Source organism: Pseudophryne corroboree, chromosome 3 (genome assembly GCF_028390025.1).
Source record: "Pseudophryne corroboree isolate aPseCor3 chromosome 3, aPseCor3.hap2, whole genome shotgun sequence".
Classification (NCBI taxonomy): Eukaryota; Metazoa; Chordata; class Amphibia; order Anura; family Myobatrachidae; genus Pseudophryne; species Pseudophryne corroboree.
In genome coordinates, this window is record NC_086446.1 from 310,968,127 (window position 1) to 310,988,051 (window position 19,925).

The window sequence follows — 19,925 nt, forward strand, 5'->3', positions numbered from 1 at the left end:
TTTATGGATCCTAATTTTAGGCCCATAGTCACTCCTGACTGTAGGAAGTGCAGGAATCGACCCCTCTGGAATTCCTCTGTAGGGTCTTCCCGGCCACACACCAAGCAACCTATTTTCGCCATATACAGTGAAAAAGTCTTGCTGTCACGTCTTTCCTAGCCTTTATCAGCGTAGGAATAACTGCATCCGGAATGCCCTTTTCCGCTAGGATCCGGCGTTCAACCGCCATGCCGTCCAACGCAGCCGCGGTAAGTCTTGGATCAGACAGGGTCCCTGTTGCAACATGTCCTGACTGAGAGGCAGAGGCCATGGGTCCTCTAAGAGCATTTCTTGCAGTTCCGGGTACCGAGTCCTTCTTGGCCAATCCGGAGCAAAGAATATTGTTCACACTCCTCCGTTTATTACAATTCTCAGCCCTTGGGTCTGAGAGGAAGAGGAGGGAATATATAGACCGACTGGAACACCCACGGTGTTACTAGTGCGACCACAGCTATCGCCTCTGAGAGTCCCTTGACCCAGCGTAAAACCTTTTTTATCTTTTTATTGAGGTGGGACGCCATGTAGTCTACCTGAGGCAGTTTCCATCAATTTGCAAAACTGCGTGAAGACTTCCTGATGAAGTCACCACTTTCCCGGGTGGAGGTCGTGTCCACTCCCGGAATGAACACTGCTGACAGTGCGCTTACTTGATTTTCCGCCCAGTGAAGAATTCTGGTGGCTTCTACCCTCGCCACCCTGCTCCTTGTGCCGCCCTGGCGGTTTACATGAGCCCCTGCGGTCTGACTGGATCAGAACCGGTTGGTAGCGAAGCAGGAACTCCGCTTGACTTAGGGCGTTGTTTATGGCCCTTAGTTCCAGGATATTGATGTGAAGGCAAATCTGTTGGCTTGACCACAAACCTTGGAATTTTCTTCCCTGTGTAACTGCCCCCCACCCTCGGAGGCTTGCATCCGTGGTCACCAGGACCCAGTCCTGAATGCCGAATCTGCGGCCCTCGAGAAGGTGAGCACTCCGCAGCCACCACAGGAGAGACACACTGGCCCTGGGGGATAAGGTGATTAATCGATGCATCTGAAGATGTGATCCGGACCACTTGTCCAGTAAGTTCCATTGTCCTTGCATGGAACCAGCCGAAGGGGATGGCCTCGTATGATGCCATCATCCTTCCCAGGACTCGAGTGCAGTGATGCACTTACACCTGTTTTGGTTTTCAATGGATTCCTGACCAGTGTCATGAGCTCCTGAGCTCTCTCTATCGGGAGATAAACCCTCTTCTGGTCTGTGTCTAGGATCATGCCTAGGCGAGGCAGATGAGCTGTAGGAACCAACTGCGACTTTGGAATATATAGAATCCAGTCGTGTTGCCGTTTCACTTCCAGAGAAGGTGATACGCTGTCCAGCAACTGCTCTCTTGATCTCGCTTTTATGAGGAGATCATCCAAGTATGTGATAATAGTGACACCTTGCTTCCGCAGGAGCACCATCATATCCGCCATTACCTTGGTGAAATTGGTAATGACAATCCCGTACCGCAATTCTGAGGTACGCCTGATGAGGTGGATAAATGGGGACACGAAGGTATGCATCCCTTATGTCCCGATTCATTTCAGGCATGTAATGACCGCTCTTAGCGATTCCATCTTGAACCTGAACCTTTTCAGGTATATGTTCAGGGATTTTAATTCAATATGGGTCTAACCGAACCGTCTGGTTTCGGGATTACAACATGGTCGAATAATAACACCCTCTTGTTGAAGGAGGGGACCCTTGACCACCACCTGTTAAAGATACAATTTGTGAATTGCAGTTAACACTGGCTCCCTCTCTTGGGGGGAAGCCCGCCGGGTCCTCGGTGAGGGGGCATCTTCTCACAGTCCAGCCTGTATCCCTGCGATACAATTTCTATTGCCCAGGGATCTAACAGGGAGTGAACCCACTTGTGGCTGAACTTACGAAGGCGTGTCCCCACCGGGCCTAGCTCCACCTGTGGAGCCCCAGCAACATGCGGTGGATTTTTGTAGAGGCCGGGGAGGACTTCTGTTCCTGGGGACTAGCTGTGTTGTACAGCTTCTTTCCTCTGCCCCCGGCTCTGACAAGAAAGGACGCACCTCAGACTTTCTTGTTTCTTTATTCGAAAAGCTGCATTTAATAATGTCGTGCTTTCCTAGGCTGTGCAGGAATATAAGGCAAAATATCAGAATTACCAGCTATAACTGTGGAGACCAGGCCCGAGAACCTTTCTCCACACAATCCTCAGCCTTCCATATGCCTCTTAAGTCGGCATCATCTGTCCAATGTATATTCTACAGGACACGTCAAGCAGAAATCGACATAGCTTTTGTCTCTAGGACCCAGTATACTCATGTCCCTTTGGGCATGCTTTATAATTATATATATCTATCACTTAAGGCAGCATCTTAAAATATTTATATGCATACTAGGGTCTCAATCTCTGCTGATAAGGTACCTGTCCACGCTGCCACAGCGCTATAAACCCATGCCGACACAATCGCCGGTCTGGGTAGTATACTAGAATGTGCACGCTCTCTGCAGGATCCCTGAGAATAGCTAGTGCAAACAGGACACCCAAGGGGAAGATTCTCAACACATCCTGGCCCTAGTGGGGAAAGGATACAGTCTGAGAATTCTCTTGTGGGAAGCTGCCGTCTCTTGTCTGGAGATTCCCGCTCTTTTTCCTCATGATAGGAGGGAAATTTACCTCAGCATTCTTCCCCTTAACATGTGTACTCTCTTGTCAGGGACAGATGAGTCATCAGTGATATGCAAATCATCTTTTATTCCAATAATCATATATTGAATATCTTTTAGCCCTCTTGGCTGTAACTTTGCATTATCGTAGTCGACAGTGGAGTTAAACTCCGTGTCGATACTTTGTTATTTTGGATAGTGAACATAGAGAGACTCTGAAGGACTCTGTGACATAGGGACAGACCAGGGTAGATTTCCTTTCTGTTCCCTAACCTTTTGTGCAATAATTTTACCTCAGCACTTACACATATCCAAACAGGTGTCGGCGTTGTTGACGGAGACACCCTCCCACACACTTATCCGCTCTATCACCTCCTTAGAGGAGCCTTTTACCTCAGACATGTCGACACACGCGTACCGACACACCACACACACAGGGGATGCTCTATTTGAAAACAGTTCCCCCACCAGGCCCTTTGGAGAGACAGAGAGAGAGTATGCCAGCACACACCACAGCGCTATATAATACAGGGATGTACACTATACTGAGTGATTTTTCCCCTATAGCAGCTTATATACACAGTTTTGCGCCTAAATTTATGTGCCCCCCCCTCTCTTTTTTACCCTTTGTGTACCAGGATACTGCAGGGGAGTGCCTGGGGAGCTTCCTTCCAGCTGAGCTGTGAAGAGAAAATGGCGCCGGTGTGCTGAGGAAGAAGGCCCGGCCCCCTCAGCGGCAGGCTTCTGTCCTTTTATGTACTTTAATGGCGGGGGTTAATGCACATATACAGTTTATCAGACTGTATTATGTGCTTTTCGCCAAGTAAGGTAATCTAATTGCTGCCCAGGGCGCCCCCCCCCCCAGCGCCCTGCACCCATCAGTGACCGGAGTGTGTGGTGTGCTAAGGGAGCAATGGCGCACAGCTGCAGTGCTGTGCGCTACCTTAATGAAGACCGGAGTCTTCAGCCGCCGGTTTTCAACTTCTCTTCGTTCTTCTGGCTCTGCAAGGGGGACGGCGGCGCGGCTCTGGGACCGGACGACCGAGGACTGGGCCTGTGTTCGATCCCTCTGGAGCTAATGGTGTCCAGTAGCCTTAGAAGCCCAAGCTAGCTGCAAGCAGGTAGGTTCGCTTCTCTCCCCTCAGTCCCACGTAGCAGTGAGTCTGTTGCCAGCAGATCTCACTGAAAATAAAAAACCTAACAAATACTTTCTTTTCTAGGAAGCTCAGGAGAGCCCCTAGGGTGCATCCAGCTCTGGCCGGGCACAGATACTAACTGAGGTCTGGAGGAGGGGCATAGAGGGAGGAGCCAGTGCACACCAGATATAGTACCTAATCTTTCTTTTAAGAGTGCCGAGTCTCCTGTGGAGCCCGTCTATACCCCATGGTCCTTACGGAGTACCCAGCATCCACTAGGACGTCAGAGAAAATGTTTCCCCCCAAACATCGAAACATCGTTCGGGAACATCGCGACCATCGGAACATCGCAACTATCGCGGCTTTCATTTTGAAAGCTGGGATAGCCTGCAGGTATACATGGGCGGGCTGGGGGTGGCTTTGGAGGGTTCATTTACTCTCCCCAGCGGCTGCTATTGTCTGCAGCCGCTGGAGGGGGCAGATGCTGCCGTGCTGACCGATCAGCAGTGATCGGCAGCACGGCAGACACAGGGGTGGAGTGCAGGGAGGCAGAGGGAGCTTCCGATCCCTCTGACAGCAGCAGCGGAGGGAAGTTTATCTTCGCTGCCGTTGCCAACACTCTCTGTCTGACTGTTCACATCCTGTGCGACCAGGTCAGATAGAGCACTTGCAGGCATGGTCGCATCTGATGTGACCATGCCAGGCAAGTGGTTAAAATCTATTTTTAACTAAACCTAAATCCGTATCTGCACCAAAACACTTGAGGGTGGTTTTGCCAAAACTAAAACATGATGATGAATTAGAACCATAACCAAAACAAGGGAGTCCACGCACATCTATGCAAAATAACAAATACCCCGAAGCAGGGGCGCTGTAAGAGAGGAGGAGGCCCGTGTGCTGCCTCCTCCATTCAGGCCCCTTCCTGTCTGCCAGCAGTGCTGGAGAGTCTGAACACTAGAGGGCTCAGACTCTACTGTGCATGTGCAGATCATTGGGGAAATGGCACGGTGGCCATTTTCCCAGTGATTTCTTTACTGAGCATGCGCAGAACATTCTGATAATGGCCACTGCTGACACTGGCGCGGGACTCCGGAGGGGTAAGTATTTAAAAAATGGGTGCAGCGTGTGCGGTGAGGGCCCCCTCTGGACTCACGGGCTCGCGTGCACCGCAAACACTGCACCCATTATAGATACGCCAGTGCCCCCAAGACACACCTTGAACCCCATTTTATCTCAATTAAATAATCTAACTTCACATAAAACAAAACATTGTGTTTGGATGCTGTATGCATCACATTATCATTAACGCTGCACATTTGTAAATGAGGCCAAGTCTGCTCCTGGATGTCTCCTGTTACCTTTCCCCAACACTTTGATATAGTAGTTACTTGATCTTGTATTAGTGAGTTATAGGATGTGAAACTGAATGGTTAAATAGAAACACTTCCCTGTATTAATAAATAAACCAGCTGTTAGATGTTTGCAGCTTTTTATCAGAATCTATTTGATTTGGTGCCAGGTAGGCTAATAGTTACAGTACTCAATCAATGGCTTTATTTGTGAGGGATTCAATTTGCCGGTTGTCGGGAACCCGGTTGTCAGGAGACCTATGCCGGAATCCTGACACCTGGTGAAATATCGGCGGACGGAATCCCGACCACCGGCTGAAATTCCCACTTGGGAGATGGTCCACCCCACCATCCAAGGGGGAATATAACCCTGCAGTGACAGAAGGTCAACACAGGCCCGAAGCATGGCAAGTGCAGAGAGCATGTGTGGGGACACGCTGCGCTCGACGCTGGTATTTCAGCTGTCGGTCTCATGACCGCCGGGAGCCCGACATCCGGGATATCATACTGATCCCCTTTATTTACTTTACTTTATTTACTGTAAGCGGTGGGTCAGTAGCGGATCTTGCCGCGGGCAAGCAGGACTTTTGCCCGGGACTACCACCTTCCGGAGGGCGCCGCACCATGGCAAGATCCGCCACTGTGCCCCCCGTAGTGCCCGCTGTGCCCCCCCCCCCCGCTTTGAAGGGAACCAGACGCGTAGCGTCTAGTTTCCCTTCATGGAGAGGACCTTTGTTGTGCGGTGCGCGATGATGTCATCGCGCACCGCACAGCAAAGGTCCTCTTCATGAAGGGAAACTAGACGCTACGGTCTAGTTTCCCTTCATGGAGAGGACCTTTGCTGTGCGGTGCGCGATGACGTCATCGCGCACCGCACAGCATAGTGGCACAGACACTAGGGGTCATAATTGACCTCTAGTGTTTATGCTGTTCTATGGGAGAGACGTAATAACGTCTCTCCCATAGATCGAGGAGAGGAGAAGAGCGGCACGGCGCCGGCGGAGGAGGTCTGCAGCGGTCTGGATCAGGAACGGGGATAGTAAGTATATATATATTTTTTTTCTTTCAGCGGCGCTACAGGGGGCACAAATGGGGGCGTAACTGATCATGCCCCCATTTGAAGCCACGCCCCTATGCTTTGCCCGGGGCGCCACAAGGCCAAGAACCGGCCCTGCGGTTGGTTTTAGCTTTTAATACCATTGCAGTTTTAAATCTTTTTCGCAAAACCACCAATCGATTTTGAAAACTTAGCCCCAAGTCTGTTACAGTGCTCCCTGCATATTGACTTTGGGCCTAATTCAAAGTTGATCGCAGCAGCAAATTTGGTGGCAGTTGGGCAAAACCATGTGCACTGCAGGGGGGCAGATATGTCATGTGCAGAGAGAGTTAGATTTGGGTGGGGTGTGTTCAAACTGAAATCTAAATTGCAGTGTAAAAATAAAGCAGCCAGTATTTACCCTGCACAGAAACAAAATTACCCCCCATGTTGCCGAATCCTTACCTCCTATATTGTGATTGTATTCTAGCATTGTGTACTTTCTGACCTCAAGTTCATAGTGCCCCATATGTCAGTCACTTGTAACAATCTGTTACAAGCAAGGAAGCATTTTTATATTGAGTATTTATCCTTTGATTTATCCTATTTCACAAATAAATTATTGAGAAAAGAGACAACCAGGTACTCACTTGACTCTTCAGGTTACTAATCCAATGTTATGTAATATTCCAGTTTCATCTACCCAAGGTGTAATAGAGATCAGGTAGGTTGAAAACAGGGCCTAACGGAGGGATGTGCTAGCAGTTCAGTGCCCTTGGGGAGGCACCATCATACCCCATGGCCCCAGCATCTGCCTTGAAGGGTGCCTAGAACAGCACCCTGCAGGCAGTAGCACTGCTACATTGCTGCTCAGAGCATCCAAAGGATTCTCTGGGCATTAGGGATGGCCATCGACCATTTACGATTCAAAATCATCGATGGTTTATGGCTGTTGTAGATTGCTTTTGCCATCAATGGGGGAGAACCAGATGGTTTCCCTCCATCAATGGAAAGATATAAACTAATTTTATTTTATTTTTTTATGTGCTGGGACACTGAGTATAGCTCCGCCCCCTGTCACATGCAAAGCTCCGCCCCTGTGTTCTTATTGGCCCATGGGCCAGTCAGTGAAAAAAATAGGGATGACCATTGATAGAGGGAACCATCGATGGTTATCCACTGCATGGTTGGCAGCCATCGATGGTTACTTTCCATATCACCATTGATGGTAACCATCAATGGCAATCACACCAATGGCACCCAGCAGCATGTAGAGCCAGGCAGCTCTCTACTATCTTCTTCCACTAGCTCCGCCCTACACATGATGTCACATGTTTGGCATGATAGCAGTGAGCACTGCTCCGGTATTGGTTAAAAATGATTCAATTGAAATTATCTTAGCATATCATTAGGTATCATGAGCTCTTCTTCCCTTAGGGCAAGTTCTTTCTCACCCTAGGCTTTTCCAGCCATGACAACAAGCCTGGATAAATGTTTCTTTTAAACTAGGTTATTATTTGAATGCTAGATGACTTTTAGGATATCCTGGACTGGAACAGCCATCCTGACCAGCTACACATTCAGCACATACCTCCTATCAGCATAGTGCAAATGGAGAAGATCTTCTCAGCATCAGTATTGGCACAAACATTGCCGAATCCCACACTGGTAAGGCTGCTGAGAGTAAAGTAGAGGGATGCTATATAAGCACTACGAACAGAGGGTCCACCAATTGAATTATTTATGTACGGCACTTCAAGCCTTTTTCCAAGTTCATGGAGCCAACCTGCCAGAAAAATATTTAAGAGTTAAAATTGTCTATGATCTGCTACAATGCATAACATTTTGCTACCTAATTCACTGTATTCAGTACAAAGGAACAGATTAGGGGCCTAATTCAGACCTGATTGCAGCAGCAAAATTGTTCTCTAATGGGCAAAACCATGTGCACTGCAGGCGGGGCAGACATAACGTGCAGAGAGAGTTAGATTTGGGTGGGTTATTTTGTTTCTGTGCAGGGTAAATACTGGCTGCTTTATTTTTACACTGCAATTTAGATTTCAATTTAAACACACCACAACCAAAATCTAACTCTCTCTGCACATGTTATATCTACCCCACCTGCACTGCACATGGTTTTGCCCATTAGAGAACAATTTTGCGGCTGTGATCAGGTCTGAATTAACCCCTAAAACTGTTTCAGTGTTTTATGATGAACAATCTATTGTAGAAATACTTAGGCTGGGTACACACTTGGCGATATGCACCCAATATATATTGTCAGATCTGGCGGATCGGCCGATATATCGTTCACATCATCCAGTGTGTATTCTCTATATCACTAACAATGTGCGCTCCCGCGGATCGTTAACAATGTACAATATCTTCAGTTTTAACCTTGAAATCTAAAACTATTGTACAAGACTGATTGTGGCCGGGTGCCGTCGCTGATGATACAGTAAATGATATCGTTCAGTGTGTATGAACGATATTGTTTGCAAGGGGAACCTTGTGTGTACCCAGCCTTATTTCAGATATTTTCCTCAGGTATGTGCGAGAATTATGAATATTGACATGATATTCTTCTGCTTTTATGATTGCATTTACAACATAGTTGCATCAAAGTTTGGTCTAGGCCTTGTTTCCAAAGGAAGTCACTAATTACTATGATGACCACTCGTGAGGAATCTCTGTGCACCAAAGGGAGATGTGTCAAACCTTGGAGAGATATAATGTGGACAGAGACTAAGGGGGGACATTTACTAAGCAGTGATAAGAGCGGAGAAGTGAGCCAGTGGAGAAGTGTCCATGGCAACCAATCAGCACTGAAGTAACATCTATAATTTGCATACTCTAAAATTATACAGAGCTCCTGATTGGTTGGTGCGGCAACTTCTCCACTGGCTCACTTCTCCGCTCTTATCACTGCTTAGTAAATGCCCCCCTCAGTCCCAACCAATCATATCCTAACAACCCTGGACTATATGAAACTCTAGGACTCTAGAAACTCTTCCATAATTTTTTACTGAGTGGAGGGGTAACTAAAAATTGTGCGCTAGGCAGAAAGATATACAGTATTTAGCTGATCAGCTTAGTTCTGCAATGTAATATCATTTTCTTATTACCAAAATACATAAGGGTAGATTTATCAGAGCTTGAAGAGATATAAAGTGGAGAGAGATAAAGACCAAACCAATGAACTTCTGTCATTTTTCATGTAACATGATAATTAGGAGCTGATAGTCTGGTACTTTATCTCTCTCCAATTTGTCTGTCTCTGATTTTTGATACTTCTCCCCCTCCACCGTTTTACAGTCTTGCTAGTATGAATAAGGAATATCATACAAAACGTTGACACTACTGTGATACCAAACTAATTAACACATTTCCCTACTCAGATGTGTAAAGAAACCATTTTCAGCATATTAAGTTACATTTTACAATACTAATAATCTTTGTTTATTTGCCATGATCTTGCATAAACGTCTCTTTTTATATGAATTGCCCTGTTCTCTATACTTTCATGCCAAATTCTAGCTTTTCTTACCAATGTCCCAGGTGACAGGGTCGTTGCTCTCCATCTCTTTGCGTCCAATTACATACCAAACACAGGCCATCCAGTGAGCCAGGAGGGCAAACATGGACATAAGTAGGGTTAGCACCATTGCACTGTACTGAGAATACCTATCCAGCTTCTGCAACAACCTCAGCAGCCTCAACAACCGAATGGTCTTCAGCAGATGGACCAGAGATGTCTTCCAAGTTTATGATTATTTGAAAGAAAGAGACAGTGTCAACCGATATATGAACTACAAAGTCTATCACATTCCCTGCTCTCTGTGACCTTCTCTTAGACAATAAGCCTCTTTATAACCACATACTGTATTATAAAGTCTCTTTAGTAGTCATGCATGCACTATGGTGAATTACTGTTTCCACAATAGATTCCTGCTTACAAGTATTTTCTCTCATTCTAAATCCCCTAGTCCTGGTTTTGAACTGACATTACATTTGTTATTTCTCACAGAACAGCTTGGAAACAGGGAAACAACAATGTGCTATTTGCCTCTTACCACTGTGACATTGAATGCATAGAGAAGATCAAAGGGCAAAGCAGCAATGAGGTCCACGAAGAACCAGGTGGCGAGGTAGTGGATGCAGATAGAGCGGGGGTCATACACCACTTGTCCAGAGTGACTGACATAGGTTGTGCGGAAATTCAAAATTATATCTGCAAAAATAGAGTTGAACAATAAAGTTTTGCTGTCAATTTATTCAACTCTGACCCCTAACAAGTTTTCACTATATTGTGTTTAGGGCCAGGATTTACTCAACGTGGCGTCGTGTATATATATATATATATATATATATATATATATACTGCATTTCTGTATTTCTTTTTTATAATGTATAAATCCGGGTGTTTTTTTCATTACTGGTGATGTCCTATCCTATTTCAAATCACTCATATATGTATGCATACTTATGCATTCAGATTTGGGGAAGAGACCCCTTAGCTACCTGTCACTGTCATGCATTTTTAATCTTTCTATGATTTTTTTAAAGACATCACATTAGACATAATGCCACAAAACATAATTTAATTTTCCACATATTTGCAATGCAAGGCACATAAGTACACCTAGCCCACATTCAGTAATGAACGTCTAAATCTGCCCAGTATCAGCCAGTTCCCTCCCATCAGAGCATGCAAATTTCTCACCCATTGAATACTTTGAAGAACTTAACCAGTGGGTCATAGAAAAATGGTAAGATTCATGCAAAAACAGGGATATAATGTAGAAAAATTATCATTTATATTGCTACCCTCCGTTTCTGAAGCTTCAACAATGACAGTTACTGCCACACAGATTTATGTTTGTGCCTACTCTACCTATGCTGGATCACGCTGGGTAACTACCTGCCATTTATTAAATCAATTCTGCGTTGTCTAATATTCATAGTTTTGGGGATATTTGACTATTTTTTTTTATCAATACCCTTGGAAGGGGTACTAGTTTGTGCATTGACTTTCAGAATGTTGACATCAGAATATCAACTTATTCTGAATGTGAACATTCAATGATGTTGACACGTTTAGAATGTCAACGGATAACATGTCAAAATCCACAATGTTGATATAGCATGCAGCTAGGGTCAGGTTTAGGCTGCAATTAGGTTTAGAATTGGTTAGGGTTAGGCTAAAATAGTACGGTCAACATTTTGACTGTCAACATTCTAAAAAAGGTTCATATTATGTCAGTGTTGACATTGTGGATGTCAACATGCCATCTGTCAACATTCTGAGCATGTCAACATGATGGTGACATATCATACCTAACTGCTTGGTTGAGCAGATCAGTAAGATTTGTGTATGTGACCGGCGGTTAGGAGACCACCGGTCACATCATCTCCCCCTACATCCCGCCCCCTGAGAATCCCGACAGTCGGCATGCCCACTAGCAGGGACTATTCCTACTTGTGGGTGTCGTCGCTACCGGTCGCCATCGAGTCCACATCGTGGCAAGCGCAGCAAGCCTCCGCCGGCATTTCGCTGCTGAGATACCGGCAGAGGTATGCTGACCGCCAGTCACGCATACCCAACCTGATTTATGAAAGTTTTCTAGAACCATTATAGTGTATCTGGTAGTTTTTTATTTTTATTTACTAAAATCATTTTGGATAAGTTCATATTCTTCACCTATTTCACTCTTTTTTGGGGGAAAATTGTCAGTTAAGCGGTTAAATTCCATCACCAGGAGAATGGGAGTATGTGAGGAAATGTAGGAAGCTGTCCATGAAGATAAGTAGGCGGCGACAGTTGTCATGGCTGTAAGTGTTCTACATTACCAGATAGTCAGCTTGCTAGGATGGACAGTGTATATTAAATATGGCACAAAGGATGGCACTAATTCCTATCCAATTAGGTGACATGTTTAAGATGTATCTAAGACAGAGATTTGATCTCCTGCTAAGGAGAGAAATAAAGTGTAGAGAGATAAAGTACAAACCAACCAGCTTTTAACTGCAATGTTACAGGCTGTATTTGAAAAATGACAGGAGCTGATTGGTCGATACTTTATCTCTCCCCACATTATCTCTCTCACAGCTTTGATAAATCTGCCCCAATGTCCCAGGTGTATATTTACTACGGGTATATAGAAGTGGAGCTGTTGCCTTTAGCAACCAATCAGAATCTACATAGAATTTAGCTATCACCTTCTAGAAGATAATGGCTAGAATTTGGTTGGTGGCTACTTCTATAAACCCACACTTAGCAAATATTTTTGTCTCTGTTGTGTTTTAAATGTAGATAGTTAATAATTATTAAAGATGGGGATTCATTATAAGGTGTACAACCCCTTTAAAAAAAAAAGTTGGGAACATCACCACAATGTGTTTCCAATTCCGCATTACCGCTGTTGCTGTATTCATGTTATTATAATAGGGGACATCATAGTATAGTTCTATACTTCTACTTTATATTGTCTCATTTCCTCTTAGAGTTGTCTACCTGTGGTACATGAGAAGAAGGCTGTGTGGTCCTCTACTTACTTGCTTACCTAAAATAAACAGCATTTCTACAGCAATGTCACTGACAATTGTGCTTCGCGCTGCAGAGATGCTGTCATCATGGCCTGTGAAGCAGACATTGTAAGGAACGGTCACAGCCACGTAAAAGGTGGCTAAGAGGATAAGCCAGTCCCAGAGGGCTTTGAAGATGCTGTAATGAAGAAGGATGAAGCGAGGTTTCTGGACAGACGCTACTTTGTACTCGGGGAGGGAAGGCTTGTTATCTAAGAGGTTCTGGTGACAGAAAACAAGAGAATGATGGTTACAAGAATGGTCAAAGCAATCTCAAATGAATATGTTCTCATTCACAATAAAAAGTCTGCAACTGATGGACAATATCAACTACTGTAAACAGTGAGTGTTAGTGCTCAGCTGGCTTTCAAACTCCCTTTAGCAATCTGTAGCTTGGCAGATATAGTGGAACTATAAGTTCCAGCATGTTGAAATTTGTAACCACACAACAGCTGTAGACCTAGAAAACTAGGAGGACTTTCGCTTAAAGGTTTAATTAAGCTGAGAGTGTGAATGTAAAGGCTTCTCTCACAAACTAGTGCTGTGAAAGCACTTATACAGAAATTCCTTATATACTGTAGCTCTTAAAATGATGCTGCCGGGATATCATACTGAATCCAATACAATCTCTACTTTCTACTTCCTGGCTTCCATGAATGATACATAGGGCAAATCCTGAAAAGGTCAGGGACTGTCTGGGAATGAACTTCTTGGAAATTCATTTTACTCATTAGTATTTATAGATAGGCATCCCTGCCACCTGCCCTAAACAATTGCCCAATTCTAGTAACAGCCATAACTGTAATCATGCTTGCTGAATCTCCTGATATAGTTGACGATCGCCAATCTCCTTGAAGCCAAGTCAGTCAGAGAAGTGGTTGGCAGAATCCAATATTTTTAGTATCCCATCTTACCCACCAAACTGCTATGATGTGATCTGAATTATCCTGCTGTGGTGGTTGATGTGTTATACATTCATTAAATCCTGCCCTCTCTTGACATCATTGACCTACCATCCCAATCTCCAGGAAGTGAGGTCTAAAAAGATGGCAAATAGGATTATAATATTATGTGGGTAAAACTGTTATAGCTTCACATTGAGCCCTTGGCGTTACCTATAAGGATTGGCAAGTACAGATAGATGAGGTTTCAATTGGTGCTGCAATTAATGCATTAAGCAGTGAAATGCAATTGCACACATTGGGCCTGATGGTGAGTTGGATGAATGATGTATCTTGAGTATTCCGTATTGTGCATCCTCTGGAAATGAGAGTAGCCAAGTATGGGCAGTGCAGTCATACATACTTCACTTGCATCTCTACTTGCAACTGGGCATGAGGAACTTGGATGTAACTGTAGGCAAAGTTCAGAGGTGAGGGTTGGGGTGTCTGAGTTGCAGGCTATATAGAGTTGGAAGGAAGGGTAAATATGTTAGCTTCCAGGTGTGTCATTCACACCAAATATAGGCAGTGCGGGAGCAATTACTGTATGACCAATTTACAGCACCTATTGTCTCGTTGGCTGAATGGATGTTTTTTATGAAGCAGGTATATGTGGCATGATTACCTCTCTTTGTTGGTAACCCATCCGCTAAAGTTACAGGATAAGCCAGTCCATATGTAGTATAAGGCTGGTAGTGTTTCCATAGAAGTGCTGACATAAAAGTGTTATTATAAAATTAGCGTTATACCTGCGTTAAATTATATCATCAACTATTATCGATTGTGAGCTTTGTGAACTGACTCCTCATCACTCCTTCTCATCAACAGGTAACGAACGATTCGTGGAACTACACTTACCAGCAAGTTGTATTGCATCTGCTGATTATCTCAAATGAATACCATGATTGCATACTTCTAGGTAACGATTTGTGGAACTACACTTACCAGCAAGTTGTATTGCATCTGCTGATTATCTCAAATGAATACCATGATTGCATAGTTCTAGGTAACGATTTGTGGAACTACACTTACCAGCAAGTTGTATTGCATCTGCTGATTATCTCAAATGAATACCATGATTGCATAGTTCTAGGTACATTGAAAAAGAGTTTTGTATTTGTTTTTTTCCCTTTGTAAAGATTCAGTTGTCTGCCTTGTTGGTATGTAATGCTTGTTTGTCTAAGCTAATTTATTGCCTTAGCTTTAAAGTGGGATTGTATTGGGAGGAGTTAGCAACCATTGCATTCACATGGCAAATTTTCCTATTTAACGTCTAGTATAAGGCTGGTAGCCGTCGGCTGGTAGTGCTTCCATAGAAGTACTGACATAAAAGTGTTATTATAAAATTAGCGCTATAGCTGCGTTAAACTGAAGGGAAACAGAAGGGAAACATCAACACACCAACACTACCACATATGGACTGCCTTAATGCCTCAAAAGTATGTAATTCATCTTATGCATATTATCTGTCTTTTTAAACTATGAAAAGACATCCCCAATCTGCTCACTACAGTTCTCTCTTATGCAAACTCATGTATGTTTTTTGATGTAATGATTTGCTTGTAATTGCCATTGCATGTGTGGGGAAGTTGCTCAGTGAAACATAGTTTATTATTGCATGCTGCCTGGTGTTTACCTCCTTTGATCATTTGGCCATTTGTGGTCAGGTGTACTATGGGCCTAATTCAGAGTTGATCACAGCTGCAAATTTGTTAGCAGTTGGACAAAACCATGTGCACTTCAGGGGGGGGGGGGGGGCAGATTTAACATTTGCAGAGAGTGTTAGATTTGGGTGGGTTGTGTTCAAACTGAAATCTAAATTGCAGTGTAAAATAAAGCAGCCAGTATTTACCCTGCACAGAAACAAAATAACCCACCCAAATCTAACTCTCTCTGCAAATGTTATAATTGCCACACCTGCAGTGCACATGGTTTTGTCCAACTGCTAAAAAATGTGCTGCTGCGATCAACTCTGAATTACCCCCTATATCTTTACATTTAGTGAGGTGGAGTCGTGGTGTAAAAGACAGAGTGTGATTCCTGATTAGTAAAAAAAACAATACCAAACACTGAGCAACATCACCAAACAGGTAATTTCAGCTTTAAACTTGTCATTTATTTTGTACTGTCTGGACATGTCTGCTAATAACAGATGAACAGACAAAATTCTTAAAGCTATGTGTGCAAATGCTAGGGGCTTAGGAGACAAAATTCCAGAGCTAATTGCGATAATGATAAGGGATAACCTGGATATTGTGGCAATTACAGAGTCATGGTGCAATGAAAATCATGATGGGACATAGCTATACCAGGATACAATTTATTTAGGAAGGATAGAATGGGAAGAATAGGAGGAGGGGTAGCAATGTATGTGAAAAAAAAGCATAAATGCTACTTTAATACAAAATATTGAAGACAAAACTGAGGCCCTTTGGGTCACCACAGAAACTGGGGAGAAGGACATTATTCACATTGGGGTGATCTATAGACCACCACACCAGGGGCAGGATTTGGACAGGACTGTTGCTGAGCATCACTAAAATGGCTTTAAAGGGAGAGGTCATAATTATGGGAGACTTTAATTTACGTGATGTAAATTGGGAGGGGTCTTTTGCAAGCTCAGCTACAAGTGGCGAATTTCTAAATTCCTTATAGGGAGCATCTCTCAAGCAATTGGTGAGGGAGCCCATTCACAAAGACAATATTAGATTTAATTCTTACAAATGGTGACAGGATATCAGACATATATGTGGGTGAGCACCTGGGATCCAGTGATCATCAAGCAGTATGGTTTAGTATACAGACAGGATCCAGCTCCTGTCACACAAAAACAATGGTGTTGGATTTTAGAAATGCTGACTTTGCAAAAATGGGGAGATTTTTAAGTGATTCATTGGCGGACTGGAGGGACTTGGAAGGAGTGCAGGAGAGGTGGGGAAAACTGAAAAGTGCAATACTAAGGGCAACAGACCTTTATATCAAAAGGGTTAGGAAAAGCACCAGTTAAAGGAAGCCAGTGTGGTTCACAAATGAAGTATCAAATAGTGTGAAAGCAAAAAAGATGACTTTTAGGAAATACAAACAGACTCAGAATAATAACGACAAAGAGGTGTATCTTGACAGATGGAAGAATGCTAAGAAAGTGATCAGACGTGCCAAGGCAGAAGCTGAGGAGAAAATGGACCAGTCAGTAGATAAAGGGGGCAAAACTTTTTTTTAAGTATATAAATGAAAGGAAAAAATCAAATGGAGGAATAATAAGACTTAAGACAGAGAGTGAGAATTTGGTGGAGGTAGACAAGGCCATAGCAGATCACCTAAATAATTATTTTTGCTCAGTACTTACTACAGAAGGAGAAGGGAAGGGCCCACAGTTAAGGTGGAAGGACATTCATAAAAATAAGGTAGATTAAACTACATTTACAGAGGAGAAGGTCCTAACAGAACTTTCAAAACTAAAAGTGGATGTCATGATCCTGACTGTATTTCTCATATTTGGTGACTTATCTCTGCCATCTGTCCTGGATCCTGTGTCTTTGCTGCTCACTGGGATAAACAGCTTGAATTCAGCAAGTCTCCCTATGCTGTGCCTACACAGCAATCATTGTTGTCAATATACTATATGCCTCTCTGACTCCAGTGGCGACCAGATACATTCCCCACTGTGCTCAGATCTCTTGTGATTGAGCCTAAAAAGCCAGCATCCTCTGTTTATTTTAGGAGTTTAGGCTTCAGAGTTTTTCTGGCCTGCTAGGCCTCACTCCACATCAGAGCCTAACCTGGAGTACTGACATGACAGTGTCTGATCACCTGACCTGGAGCTATCCAATCCTGTGCCAGCCTGAGACTCTCTGAATCACCTGTCTCTGTTCACCAATCACCAAGAACCAGGAAGTATAAGAGACTTGTGTTACAGAGGGGTCCAGTTCCTTGTGTCATACAGCTCTGTGTGAGCATCGCAGCAGAGCTCCCTAAAAGGTAACACTTTTACTTTGGTTCCTGTAAAACTCTGCTCTTTTGATACCCAGGCTGGATTACAGTTGTGTTACCAGTTATATCCAGTATTAGTCTTGTCTTAAAGCCACAGTTGCAATATTCTTCAGTCTCGTCTTAAAGCCACAGCCGCAATATTCTTCAGTCTCGTCTTACAGCCACAGCCACAGTATTCTTCCGTCTCATCTTAAAGACACAGCCGCAGTATTCTTCAGTTTCATCTTAAAGACACAGTCGCAGTATTCTTCAGTCTCGTCTTAAAGCCACAGCCGCAGTATTCTTCAGTCTCGTGTTAAAGACACAGCTGCAGTATTCTTCAGTCTAGTCTTAAAGACACAGCTGCAGTATTCTTCAGTCTCATCTTAAAGACACAGCCACAGTCATTGCTCTACATACAGTTGCGTTTCCAGTTATACCGGTACCGAGCCCGGTTCACAGTGCGGTTCTCAGTCTCACCGGTAACCAGCCCAGTTCCAGTCTCACTGGTAACCAGTCCAGTTCAACATCTTCAGCTCTTCCCACAGATCTGCATAACTCCAGAGAACCTGTTTCATAGTTACCTTGGGTACACAAACACTTATTCCTGTGACAGTATATCCAGTTAATTCTCACCGATATATTCTCCATCCTGCTATCAACACCAAGTCCTTGGTGATCCAGTGGTCAGGATATGGCTCCCTCTGCCGAGGCCTGGGTTCGACCCCCGGTCAGGGATTGTTCCTTATTACTTCATCTCACTGATTCCCACACACCAGCCAAATATACACATAGTCCTCCAGTTACCTGCACGGACTTCACATACATGCTGGGTTCACAAAAACCACAGTCATGACAGTAAATAAATCAATGGGGCCAGATGGGATACACCCAAGGATACTAAAGGAGCTAAAAGATGTGCTGGTGGCACCATTAACAGAATTATTTAACCAGTCACTAAATACAGGTGACATTCGAGAGGACTGGAAAAGAGCGAATGTAGTTCCTCTGTACAAAAGTGGAAGCAAGGAAGAAGCAAGTAACTACAGACCAGTAAGCCTTACATAAGTAGTAGGGAAAGTAATGGAAAAACTATTAAATGAAAGAGTTGTGGAATATCTTAAATCAAACAACTTACAGGATCCAAAACAGCATGGATTTACTGGTGGGAGATCATGCCAAACAAATCTTATTTACTTCTTGACTCTGATTAAAATAATAGATCAAGGGGGAGCTGTAGATGTAGCATATCTAGACTTTAGTAAGGCATTTGAGACTGTCCCATACCGCAGACTGATAAATAAACTTGAAAGCATGGGGGTGGATTATAAAACAGTTAAATGGATAAGAACCTGGTTGCAGGATAGGAAACAAACACTTGTAGTAAATGGAGTGCAATCTATGGAGGGAAATGTTACCAGTGGAGTACCCCAGGGATCTGTACTTGGACCAGTTCTCTTTAATATCATTGTTGGTGACATTGCAAATGGTAATGAAGGAAAGTATGCCTTTTTGCAGATGATACAAAGATTTGCAACAGGGTAGACACACTGGGAGGGGTAAAACAAATGATTGATGACCTAGCTAGGCTTGAGAAATGGTAAAGAACGTGGCAACTACAGTTTAATGCTGAAAAATGCAAAATCATGCACTTGGGTCTCAAAAACCCAAAGGCTAAATATAGTATCAAGGGTACTATAATGGAAACTACTGAGGAGGAAAGGGATTTAGGAGTCACTATTTCAAGTGACTTAAAGGAAGGAAAGCAATGCAACAAAGCAATGAGAAAGGCAAGTCAGATGCTTGGTTGCATAGCGAGAGGAATCAGTAGCAGGAAAAAAGAAGTAATAATACGGCCTCATCTGGAATACTGTGTCCAGTTCTGGAAACCATATCTCCAGAAGGCTATAAATACATTAGAGAGTGTACAAAGAAGGGCAACTAAAATGGTGCATGGCTTACATCACAAAACTTACCTGGAAAGGCTAAAAGATCTTAACATGTATAGTTTGGAGGCAGAGGAGTATTTTGAACTCGAGGACATACACTGAAACTGGAGGGAGGCAGGTTCAAGGGAAGTTTAAGGAAAAATTACTTCACAGAAAGGGCAGTGGACAAGTGGAATAGCCTTCCATCAGAGGTGGTAGAGGCTAAAGGGCCGTACAGATGGGGAGATGTGGAGGGAGATGTGTGCTGAGCG

The 19,925-nt window shown here is 43.8% G+C and overlaps 1 protein-coding gene across 1 annotated transcript in view; it reads right to left on the reverse strand.

Annotated features, from left to right (window-relative positions):
- KCNH4 (potassium voltage-gated channel subfamily H member 4) overlaps positions 1–19,925 on the reverse strand; it is a 385,378-nt gene that overhangs the window by 46,395 nt on the left and 319,058 nt on the right. Inside the window, exons 5-8 of the mRNA XM_063959424.1 lie at positions 12,794–13,037; positions 10,304–10,461; positions 9,778–9,985; positions 7,822–8,016 (exon numbers count right to left, since the gene is read on the reverse strand). Coding sequence (XP_063815494.1) covers positions 7,822–8,016; positions 9,778–9,985; positions 10,304–10,461; positions 12,794–13,037 — 805 coding nt within the window. The remainder of the gene's footprint in view (positions 1–7,821; positions 8,017–9,777; positions 9,986–10,303; positions 10,462–12,793; positions 13,038–19,925) is intronic.